Below are 12434 nucleotides of genomic sequence, written 5' to 3'. Positions count from 1 at the left end.
CTTTCTATACCCCCTTCCCCCCAGCACTTTTGGAGGAGCCGCAAAACCCTTGATTTGCATTCCATCCCCCCATTTCCCTCTCTTTCCCAGAGCTGGAACATCATGAACAGCTGATTCATGGCATTCCAGCTTAGGGGCAGCAGGGACCGAGTGAGAATCAGGTGATTTATGGGCTCCAAAAATGCTGGGAGAGAGGGGAGAAAACAGCCATTCTTCTACAAAGGAATTTCACAAGCCAATTACAAAGAGAGGGTGTGGAATTGACATTCATCTGCAAATTTGACACTGTTTTCCTGGGCTTGAAGAAAGACATTAATTGGATGTTGCATTATAAAGCCAGCTTTCCCTGCACTTAACTCCTCATTTACATCAAAAGGTAAGTATAGGGACACTTCCAACCCACTCAATTAGCTTCATTAGCACTGGTACTATAATTCACAGGGACTTTTTTTTCTTTATTCCCCTTCTTTTTCTGTTATAAATTCTTGGTTCCGATTATTTCTACTCCAGCTCATCTGAAGAAGTGGGTGTTGCCCATGAAAACTCAAAATATTATATATATTTTTGTTAGTCCCCAAGATGCCACGGGACTACTCATTGTTTTTAAAATTACAGACTAAGATGGCTACCCCTCTGAGTCTTTATTATAGGATCAAATAATTTTGTGGCTATTTTATTTTCCTACCAAGCATTACTTAGTAGTTTTGCTCCTAAGATCAGAGTAGTGCAAAATGTAGCTGGAATTTGCATATGGAAATGGATGTGTATATGGAATATCACAGAAGTACATTCAGGGCTTTATTTTGTCTTATCTATTCCCACGCACGGCTTCTGCAGTAAATACGGAAATATGCTTCTCTGATAATGATTTTTTTTCCATTAGACAAATTTATTCTTCATTCTCAGAAGAAATTCAGTTACAACATTCTCACAGCAAAAAGTAATCTGCATGACAAAAAATGGTATGCAAAAGTGTCCCTTTTTGTGAAAAATTTAAGTGGAGAACGAAGCATTAAAACACTCCTATTAACACAGGGCTGCTGGAATAATTTTTATACTAGGGGTGCTGACAACTGTTGAACCCAACTGAAAGCCCTGTGTACTGTACAATGGGAATGACTTCAAGCAAAGGGTTGCAGTAGCAGCCGCCTCACCTATAGTTCTAGCACCTATGCATTAACACTGATGTTATGTTATCAACTGTGCTCTGAATGCATTGTGCTGCCAGGTGACTTACCTTCCTGCTGAAACTCTTGCAATAATAGTATGAAGTTGTAAATAATGCCGTGTATTCCAGAACAGAAACTAGAGTTAGAACAGTCCTTCTGATCTGAATATTTACAGCGTGTATTGAAATGTACATAAACGTTAGGCTTACATCCAAACTATTATTGACTATATCTTTGTTTCTTATTGTTTGTTTCTTTTCATTAAAGAACACTTTCTTGCAAACAATTTATGTGTAGAGCCATGGCTACAATTCTAGTCCCTATAAATCTTCCTTATGTTTGTTACCTGATAAAATTATGGCCTTGGTTCTTGGTCTGGTTTTATACTGGCCACAGCCCCGTTGGCATTTAGAGCAGCTTGGAGGCTGCATACACTCCAGCAGCTAATACAGTTGTCCACCATCTGGGGTTTGCTCTGAGCAAAGCCTCCTCTGGCCTTTCCTTTTCTGTTGTCGGGTGATGGTAGATGAGCTGGTTAAGCTGGCTTTATACCTGCTGGGGATTCCTCCACAGCAGGGAAATCTTCAGCTCAATAAATTTTGTTTCCTGTGTAGTACTCAAAGAGCATAAAGGGAAGAGAACATGCCAGCGAATATGACCCTTCATTTCTGACTGAAATGATGCACACATTTTTCATTTGTTTGAAATGAATACAGCTCTGTATATTAAAAGAATACAGAAGTGACGGTGGGGAGGAGGAGAAAACTCCCTGAAAATATTTTTTTTAAAAACACGTTTTGAGATTGGGTTAGCAAATTTAGAAAATTGCCTGACACTCCACAGAGGGCACAGAGCAAAGATGCCATTCAATTAGAGGCTGATCATTTGATAGCATAGTGACACGCTGGCAGTGATCCTTCCTGCATTTGAAGGGCCACAGACAAGGTGACCTAAGAGATTTCTTCAACCTCTAATTTTTTTGCACTGCTATTTGCATTTCTTTAGAGAAATAGCATGGTGATCGTATGATGTGCTCCTGCTGGGGCTGAGTTGCTTTTCTGGCTGAGTCCCTTTCTTTATTAATGAAGTTGTGTGTTTGGTGAGGTGGGGAATATTTCCCCTCAGATAAATTCCTGGATAGCATAGATGGCTTTCTCTTAAGGTTGCACATCCCATCCTCTCTCTTGATGTGGAGGACTTTGCAAGCACAAGGAACTGATGCTGCCCGGGTGTGCTTGTGAGGAAGTGGAATTGAACTTCATATCATTGCTACTGAAAAGATAGGTACATATCCAGGTCTTTTGCTGGTGGGAGATCCTGAACAAATTTAATATTTATGCATCTGTAAATATGCACTATACAGTAGTGATTTCAGTCAGAGCTTTATACGGCAATAACTTAGAAAAAGTTCCTCTTCTAGGAAGTAGAAAAAGTGCTTGTTAATATGTATTTTAAATATAAAAATCCTAGATATTTGGAAATGCACTGTTATCTGGGCAGCGTTTGACTGAATGTCAGGATGTGTTTTACATATAAGCCAAGGTGGTAGCAGAATTGCCAGGATAGGGATTTCCCTTCCAATACATCCACATTTGCTTGTGCCACTTCAAAACCAGGTGGCACCTTTTTAAAGTATCTTCACCCTGCCAACCTGAGGGAAGTGTAGTTCCATCCCTAAGATATGGAACTTAACACGACAATTAAATCTTCTTTCTTTCTTTTATAAACCTCATATATTCCTGATGTTGACAGACAACCTCTTCTTAAAAACAGTTTGTCTTTCACTGACCTAGTACTGCTGCCCACACACACTAAAACTTGGGCTTAGTTTTGCTTCAGGTAGGCCTGCCCTATAACTTCGAATCAGCATTTTTGTTTGTGCCAGTTCTGTGCACCTCACTCCATTCTTAGTACCAGATAAACCTCCCTCATGAAGGCATCAAGAAATCTTTGAAGAATGCCCTAGTTCTACAATTTACACAAAACAAATGAAGAGACAAGGTTGCGTGGCCTAATGGCTAAAGCAACGGCTTGGGATTTTGGCAACATGGGTTTAGTTGTGGCTATTCCACAAGCCTCCTGGGTGATTGGGGAAAATTACACTGATTTGTGCCTCAGTTTCCCTGTTTGTACATTGGGAATGTTGATACTGACCTCCTTTGAGATTTGCTGACAAAAAGCGCTGTATTAGAGCTAGGTGGTCATAGTAATATAAAAAAGTATGCAGGTGGATGGTGGGATATTCCAGCCCTCCTCCCTGCTAGTAACTTGCAAATAATTTTTATGTTAATGAAGCCCTTTAATCATTTGGGATACTCCTTCCTTAATTCTCAAAGCACTCAGTTATCAGAAGAAAAGCATTTATGTTAAATCCCCTTCATTTTTGGTCTTTTAAAATATATTTTAAAATCAGAAAAAAACATGTTTTAAAAACAAAATTAATTCTTAACATAATTCAAGCCACCACTCAGCAGGTGAGCCCAGAACTTGCTTATTCCGGCTACTGTAGACCATCAGTGCATATCATAGTACCCCAATGTTACCACTTAATTTATGGTTAAGCAGGCATTGCTACGAAGAGCCTGTGTTTTCAGGTGCTTTTATCTTTCTTACCAAATTACCCTTTAAACTGCAATTTCTTATATTTCTTCTCAGTCTTGTGGTGATTATTCTTTGTGGGCGCAAGGAGGAATTGAGTAACTTCAATTTGATCATGTTTGAGTTGTCTGAATATATGTGAAGCTGTGTGTTACACCAGGTCGGAAATAAAGGCCCTTGTAGTTTTCTTCTTTGCTGATACGGGATTTCTTCTGCTTCTTTAATCATTCCAATGGAATAGTTCCAACCAGCTCGAATTCTGATACAATCTGAAGAAATTTGCTTTTGCTTTCACAAAGGATTTAATTTATAACTATTTAAAACATTCATTTTGTGCAGGTCTGTGAATTTCTGTTAGCACAGTGCTTTTTATGAATCGTGCATCTACGGTTTTTCCATATACAACTAATGCATTTGCATTTTATTTTTGCATCTATAATCCCATAGAAATGTGAATACATTCCCATCAAAGCTGTTGGTATATTCCATATGTCCATTCCATATGCATTCTGATATCTCATGCATAATAACCATGAGTGCCAGCCCTGTTTTTAAACATGGGTGCCTAAGCAGGCTGTTCATTTGTTGCATTTGGACACAGACTGGCACTTAAGCGTTCTTTTACAGTCATTTTGGTATGATCAGTTTCCTTGTCTTTCCTTTTTTGGACATAGTGCAAGGGGAACAGAGTTACAGTGGTGAATGCATCTATTACTCTGTGTACATCTGCACTGCAGCTGGGAGAGGATTTCCCAGCTTGGGTAAACAACCCCACATTAGCTCTGCTTCAGCAAGCATGCTAAAAATAGCATTATAGCTGGGGGTCGTGCTGGTGGCGATTCAGGCTAGCTACCCAAGGGCATCCTCCGTGTGGATGGGTATGTACTCTGGAAGATAACCCAAGCCACTCCTGCCCCCAAATATTTTTAGCATAGTAACTGCAGCAAATCTAGTGCCTGTCTACCTGATGTAGGAAGCACAATCTCAGATGCACTGTAAACACGAAATCTTCTACTTTTAGGCACTGGAAAACTTTAATTTCAATGCTTGCTTAATATATCACCAGTGAATTTAAGTGGGTCAGACTTTTGTGCACTGATGCCCTAAGCACCATTGTTATGCCTCCTCCTCATTCCCTGGTGCCTCCCAAGCAGTAACCCACAGTCTTCTATTTGTATTACGCCCTGATCCAGAAAGGTTTGTACTCGGTTCTGTGCCAAGACTAGGCCAGCAAAGATTCTTTAGGCAGTGAAGAGTGATTCGGGACTGCCAAGATAGGATCAACCATAGTAGTCCCCTGTGATGCCCATCAGAATCCTAGGCCTTGCGACGGTACTTATTAAAGTCAATTAAAAGTCTCCAGTGAACATTGTATTGGTCCCTTTAGTCAATGCCAAGAGTTGATTGATCCTGGATGAGAAACTGATGCCTCAGGTAAATGCAGAAAAAATGCTTCTGTGCTGTGCAAGTCATTGAGACAATGACCCACAGGGAATATTAATCCTCATTAATAGCTGCATAAAGCCTGATGTGTAAGGTTGCCAGGTGGCTGGTTTTCACCCAGACTGTCCATTATTCGGGTCTCCCGTCCAGTAAAAAAAACAAACAGAAAATACCGGACATGTGAAATGTCAGGTATTTTCTGTTTCCCTCTGATGGAAGCCCAGCAGGGACAATTTTCCTCTGCCGTGTTTGCAGGGGCAGGGGAGTGAGGAGCGTGGGGTCATTTAAAGGAGCAGCAACTTTTTTTTTGGCTTAACAACTTTGGTCCCCCCCTTCCTTTTTTTCCCTCACAGCTTTGGTCTCCCCCCACCCTTTTTTTTTCCGCAACAGAATTTTTCCCTGGTGGTGGTGTTTTTTTTGGGGGAAGGGAGTTTGGTATTTTTTGTTAAACCATCTGGCAACCCTACTGATGTGCTCTGCTTCATATTGCCATGAAGCAGAACACAACACCTATTTTCTTTCCTTTCTTGTCAGTGTGCGCTCAGTCAGAATCCAAAATGAACTCCTGGCTGACTAGCATGAGCTATTGTATGGAAAACATATCTCATTGAGTAAGAGCTGTTTCTTTTCAGTGAATGTATGCTGCAGGTGCTGATTTACACCATTTCTGAATAAGGAGATGTTACTGGTGTTTATTGCTGATTGGGATAAATCCAATAGCCTTTCCTGAAAGAGGAAAGTGATTTGCTGCCATCTGGTGGTTAATGTATTGACTGGCTAAATTTTGTTATGAGCGAGCACTGCTAGCTGACGTGCCCTTTTCATGGACACTGGTAGGCATATGCCGTGTACTAGGGATTCTCAATCTCTTTCTTTTTCAGCCTGCCCCAAAATGCTATCAAAATTCCACAGCCTACCTGTGCCACAACAACTGCTTTTCTACAGATCTAGTATATTAAAAGCCAGGGTCAGTGTTTCAGGGTGTACCAAGCTGGGCAATTCCCCCAGGCCCCACACCACAGGTAGCCCTCTGAAGCTAAGTTGCCTGGGATTTGCATTTCAGCCTAGCTGGCAAGGCCAGGGCTTCAGCGTTTTGCCCGGGGCCCCAGCAAATCTCATGCCAGCCTTGCTCTCTGGTTCATTTTGGAGGCTCCCTGAAACCTGCTTGTATCGTACCAGAGGGCCTCAGACCCCGGGTTGAAAACTGCTGCCATGTACAACATTGCATTCAACTTTAGTTTTCTTGAAGGAACTCTTTAGCCTTTGTCTGGCTTTTTACTAAGACATCCTTAGATATTTGTATCTATACCCACTTATATTAGCTAGTGCCTGTGGTATTTCTTTAGGCATGTCTTCCTTTGGAGGTTATGGAGAAAGCAAATGAACATGTAATTGGGTAAGATACTTTGAAATATGTACACATTAGTTATGTCCTGGCAGTATCCTATCTTCTCTGTGCATTTGTTATTTCAAGTTCGGAGCTGGAGAGCAGTGGCTGCTGGTTGTGAGTTCAGCTCTGAATAGGGTTGCCAGGTGTCTGATATTGAAATGGACAGTCCGGTATTTTTGCCTCCTGTCCGGTAAAAAAAATTCAGAAAATACCGGACACCTTAAATGTGTGGTATTTTCTGCTTTTTTCCCCTGCCAGGAGGCGAAAATACCAGACACCTGGCAAGCCCTACGACACAGTCGGCAACTGGGCCTAACCCCCGGTTTCCCATCCCCCCACCCTGGTCCTCTGGCCCCTCCACCCCTAGGCCCCCTGCTTACCTGGGAGGAGGCTTGATCAAGAAAACAAAAAGCCTAAAGACCTAAGGCAAGGGGAAGCAATGCCTTCCCTGGGTTTTAGTGCTCAACCTCTCCCCTCTTGCACTTAAAGGGGCCATGCTGTTTTGTTTTATTTTATTTTATTTTATTTTATTTTATTTTATTTTATTTTATCGTTTTCGCGATAGCATGATTATTTTTTTAGGGAACGTTTTTTGAATTTACACGACCATCCCCGGAATAACACGATTTCCCCAGCAGGCCCGGTAGGCAAAGCACGATTTGCCCAGCAGGCAAAGCAGCGGAGGGTTTGCCGCTCGACACACTATTCCCCGCTGAACCCCCCTCGCTGGACGCAGTGCGAGTCCCTGCAGACCCGTCACAGGGGCATACTCCCAACCTAATCCCTCTCTCCTCCCCTCTCCTCTCCTTCCCTTCCCCATAGCCAAACTCCTCCCCGCCCTGCCGTAACCCAGTCCCTTTTCTCCCCCAACGTTATGTCCCAGTCCCAACAGACACCACCGCTTGAAACACAACCCCCCAGCTTTTCCATTATTTTTAATGGGAAAACTGACCCTGCAAAACATGTTTTCACTTTACACGATCATTTTCTGAAACATATCTATAGTGTTAAATGAGGAATTACTGTATTACAGGCACTGCTCTCCAGTTGTCCAGTTCTAAAGGCAGGTGGCAATACTGCAAACCTCCTAAAATAACTTGGCAATCCTCTGCAACTCCCTTTTGGGCCAGGACTCCCAATTTGAGAAACACTGGCTTCCCTCTTGAAATCTGTGTAGTAAAGGGTAAAGGTGCTCAAAAGGCCAGATTTCACAAGAGGATGCCAGATTTCACAATGTGTGATGCATTTTGTGTGGCTGTGAACTTGTTAGGGTCCTACTCATGAGGAATTTTATGTGGTATAACTTAGGTCCAGGTATGATGATAGAGGATGGCATGGAGATTAAGACTTTCACCCCAGGAACTCGTGAAACCCTAGGTTGATGTTTTGCCCTGCCACTGACAGTCTGTATTTGATCTTTGACAAATCACATAGGGTGGTTTCACGGAGGTAGATGGGTGTCCAAGACCTAGGTTCTGACTCCCCTGTGATCTACAAAACTGTGGCCAAACCAGGTGCTCTAGGTGCCTAAATCAGAGGTGGGCAATCATTTTTTTGGGAGGGGGACATTCCAAGATTTTGGAAAGTGGTCAAGGGCCACACTCTTCCATGATATTAATGGAGATGCTGGGTCTGGGATGGAGGTTGGGTGCAGAAGGCAGCTTGGGGTTAGCGATTGGGGTGCAGGAGGGAGACTGGAGTCTGGGAGGGAGTTTGGATGAAGGAGGCGGTTGTGACCTAGGGTAGGGGACTGGAGTGCAGGGGTTTGGGATGTGACCTAGGGCAGGAGGGGATTGTGATCTGGGGCAGGAGATTGGGATGCCAGATCTGGGAGGGGGTATGGGTGTAGTAGGGGGACAGAGGGTTTGGGTATGTTGAGTGAGTGGGGGGCAGAGAGTTGGGGCAGTAAAGGGCTGGGGTGGCAGAAGCAGGCTGTGGCCAAGAGACTTACTTGTCAGCTGCCAAACTAGCCTGCCTGCCTGCTTGCAGAGTTTAAAAAGTTTCCTAGCCATCCAGCCTGCTTGCCGGGCCATGTGCTTCATGATAACTGAACCCAGGAGAGGGGGAGTGATTCTTCTTAGCTGCCTGTTATTCTAACAAGCAGCTCACATTGGCCGGTTTCTGTATGTACAAAAGAAATTAAAGAATGAAATGAAAATTTAGCTTATTGTACCTGCCCTCCCATTCCCCCCCTTTTTTAACTAAATTACAGTATAAGATATTTAGTAATTTTTACTTTTTTCCCCCCCCAGTTTCCTTATAGTGCTGATCTGCCTTATATTCAGTGTGCTTTCTACAATTGAACAATATACAACTCTGGCCACAGGGACGTTATTCTGGATGGTATGTACATTGACCTTCATTGGATGAATATGTTTGTGTTTGTGTATGTTTTTGTTTTTTCTTAATTCTCATTTGCTGAGTCTGTATTTTTGTGACTTGTTAATATTCTGCATTGTTATCTGGAATTTAAAACAGTAAATTCCTGCACGTGCTCATTCATTATACGTGTGTTTCTTTTCTCCCTTACGTCACTGTACATCCAGGATAACTCCATAGAAATGAATGTAGCCACACTGGTACAAAATCAGGATGAGAGGACAGTTGAACACCCACAATTTCTGATGCAGCATTTATGACCCATTTGAGACTTTCAAACAAGACTGTACCACTTCTCTTTCTTTAACATCTCTTAGAACTTAAACCAAAACCTACTGAAGACAATGGAAGGACTCCCATTGACTTTAATGGGGGATGAATCCAGCCTTAAAGCCCCACTTCCCAAGGGGAACGCTTTTAGCCTGTTTAATTTGTCATAGCTTAGGATCTGCCCAGGATGAGAGGGGAAGTATCTTCTCTTCAGTAGAGACTGCTTTCTCCAGAGCCTACGAAAGCTGCTACCTGTATTTGCCAAGGGGATGGCTAAAGACAAATGTAAAGCTTAGAGCAATATCTCCATTACTCACTAAGCACATGAACATGTGGCTCCACACTCCGGGCCTAGATTCTAATTCTCGGGGAGATTATTCATTTGTTGTCACAATATTACCAGCTTTAGGTGTGCTATCAAAGGGTGATCTCTTAAATTAAAAAATAGTCATTAGTAACTACAAGTGGTAACAAGGAGATCAATTTTTATATATGTTAAATTTAGTTTGCATATGACAGTAATGGGCACATTATCTATTCCTAGCCTAAATTTTAATGAGAACCATTATGTATGTGCCTGGTACATATTTTTAAATTAACCACATAGTGATAGGAACACCATTTATAATTTTAATTTCATGCTTAGTAGGCTCTGTGTGTGTGTGTGAGAGAGAGGGAGAGGGAGGGAGGGAGGGAGGGAGGGAGGGAGGGAGAGAGGGAGAGAGAGAGAGAGAGAGAGAGAGAGAGAGAGAGAGAGGTTTCAGTGCATCCATGGAGTTTTGTATTAACTGTAGTCATTTCTGTTTATCTATACAATAATATTAACTTTTTATCACATTGCCTTCAAAAATTATAGTACACTTGGTGTGTCCACTCAATTACAAGTTGCTGGTAAGTGTAATATTTCATATTGGGTACATGGTATCAAATTCAGTGAAACACCTCATTGCCATAACCATTTGCATTTGATACATTTGTTCATGCTATCATGGAACATGCAACTGATTATTGCTGATTATTGATTACCTTACTCTCTTAACTTCTAAAACAAATCTTCATTTCTATTGTACCTAATGATAAAAGTTCTGATTAATTTAGTTAATCCTGTACTGGGAATTCCCACTAGTATAGAATAATAGAATCCTAGAACTAGAGGGGACCTCGAGAGGTCATTGAGTCCAATCCCTTGCCCTCATGGCAGGACCAAGCACTGTCTAGATCATCCCTGACAGGTGTCTGTCTAACCTGCTCTTAAATATCTCCAGTGATGGAGATTCCACAACCGCCCTAGACAATTTATTCCAGTGTTTAACCACCCTGACAGTTAGGACGTTTTTCCTAATGTCCACCCTAAACCTCCCTTGCCGCAGTTTAAACCCATTGCTTCTTGTCCTATCCTCAGAGGCCAAGGAGAACAATTTTTCTCCCTCCTCCTTGTAACACCCTTTTAGATACTTGAAAACCTCTATCATGTCCCTTCTAAGTCTTCTCTTTTCTAAACTAAACAAGCCCAATTATTTTAGTCTTTCCTCATAGGTTATGTTTTCTAGATCTTTAATCATTTCTGTTGTCTTCTCTGGACCTTCTCCAATTTCTCCACGTCTTTCTTGAAATGCAGTGGCCAGAACTGGACACAGTACTTCAACTGAGGTCTAATCAGCACAGAATAGAGCGGAAGAATGACTTCTCATGTCTTTCTCACAACACTCCTGTTAATGCATCCCAGAATCATGTTAGCTTTTTTTGCAACAGTGTGACACTGTTGACTCATGTTAAACTTATGACCCCTAAATACCTTTCTGCAGTATTCCTTCCTAGACAGTCACTTCCTATTCTATATGTGTGAAACTGATTTGTCCTTCCTAAGTGGAGTATTTTGCATTTGTCCTTATCAAACTTCATCCTATTTACTGCAGACCATTTTTCCAGTTTGTCCAGATCATTTTGAATTTTGACCCTATCCTCCAAAGCACTTGCAACCCCTCCCAGCTTGGTATCATCTGAAAATTTAATAATTGTACTCTCTATGCCTTGATCAACATCATCATCTAAATCATTGAACAGAACCAGTCCCAAAACAAACCCCTGATGAACTCCACTTGTTATGCCCTTCAGCATGATTGTGAACCATTGATAACTACTCTCTGAGAATGATTATCCAACCAGTTATACACCCACTTTATAGTAGCCCCATCTAGGTTGCATTTCTCTAGTTTATTGATAAGAAGGTTATGCGAGACCGTGTCAAATGCCTTACTAAAGTCTAAGTATACCACATCCACTGCTTCTCCCTTATCCACGAGGCTTATATCCTATCAAAGAAAGCTATCGGATTGATTTGACATTATTTGTTCTTTACAAATCCATGCTGACTGTTACCGATCACCTTATTATCTTCTAGATGTTTGCAGATGGATTTCTTAATTATTTGCTCCATTATCTTCCCTAGCACAGAAGTTAAACTGATTCGTCTGTAGTTTCCTGGGTTGTTCTTATTTCCCTTTTTATAGATAGACATTATATTTGCCCTTTTCCAGTCTTCTGGAACCTCTCCCAACTTCCATGATTTTTCAAAGGTGATATCTAAAGGCTCAGATACCTCCTCTATCAGCTCCTTGGATGCTTTTCATCAGGCCCTGGTGACTTTCAGCCATCTAACTTTTCTTGAGTAATTTTTAACTTGTTCTTTTATTTTCACATCTAAACCTATCCCATTTCCACTATCATTCACTATATTAGCTATCCCGTCACCATCCATCTCCTTGACAAAAACCGAAACAAAGAAATCATTAAGCACCATATGCATCAATATTTAGCAATGGCAAATCCTGACTTTCTTTCTTTTCCCAAAGGGTTAATTAAGGAAGTTCCTCTGATATAAAAAATAGATCAAATGCATGTTTTAAACAAAAGGCTTTGTACAGGCATTCAGTCAGTTCAATAAAGAAATGTATTCTGTGTTCATCCAAATTGTTTTCATGTAAACTTTTATATGGAGGTTTAGGTGTACACACGCATGCGAAAGCAAATATTAATCTGGGTTTATATTTTAGTATACAGGAAAGGGCGGAGTCAGCTGGCAGATGTTTAATGAAATCTATACAGTAAATATGTGAAAAATTGCTCTTTGTGTGTTTTATATGGAAGATTCTTCATGAGAGCATTGTCATCAATGACTGACTTGA

The 12434-nt window shown here is 41.4% G+C and overlaps 1 protein-coding gene across 2 annotated transcripts in view; it reads left to right on the top strand.

The window, feature by feature from the left end:
* KCNQ1 (potassium voltage-gated channel subfamily Q member 1) overlaps positions 1-12434 on the top strand; it is a 580522-nt gene that overhangs the window by 91289 nt on the left and 476799 nt on the right. For both annotated transcript variants that reach the window (XM_075928134.2, XM_006134905.5), the window contains exon 2: positions 8853-8943. In XM_075928134.2, coding sequence (XP_075784249.1) covers positions 8853-8943 — 91 coding nt within the window. The remainder of the gene's footprint in view (positions 1-8852; positions 8944-12434) is intronic.

The sequence above is a fragment of the Pelodiscus sinensis genome, chromosome 5 (assembly GCF_052426305.1).
Source record: "Pelodiscus sinensis isolate ZL-2025 chromosome 5, ASM5242630v1, whole genome shotgun sequence".
NCBI classification, from domain to species: Eukaryota; Metazoa; Chordata; order Testudines; family Trionychidae; genus Pelodiscus; species Pelodiscus sinensis.
The sequence above is the reverse complement of the archived record's forward strand: the minus strand, read 5'-3'. Positions and strand labels throughout refer to the sequence as shown.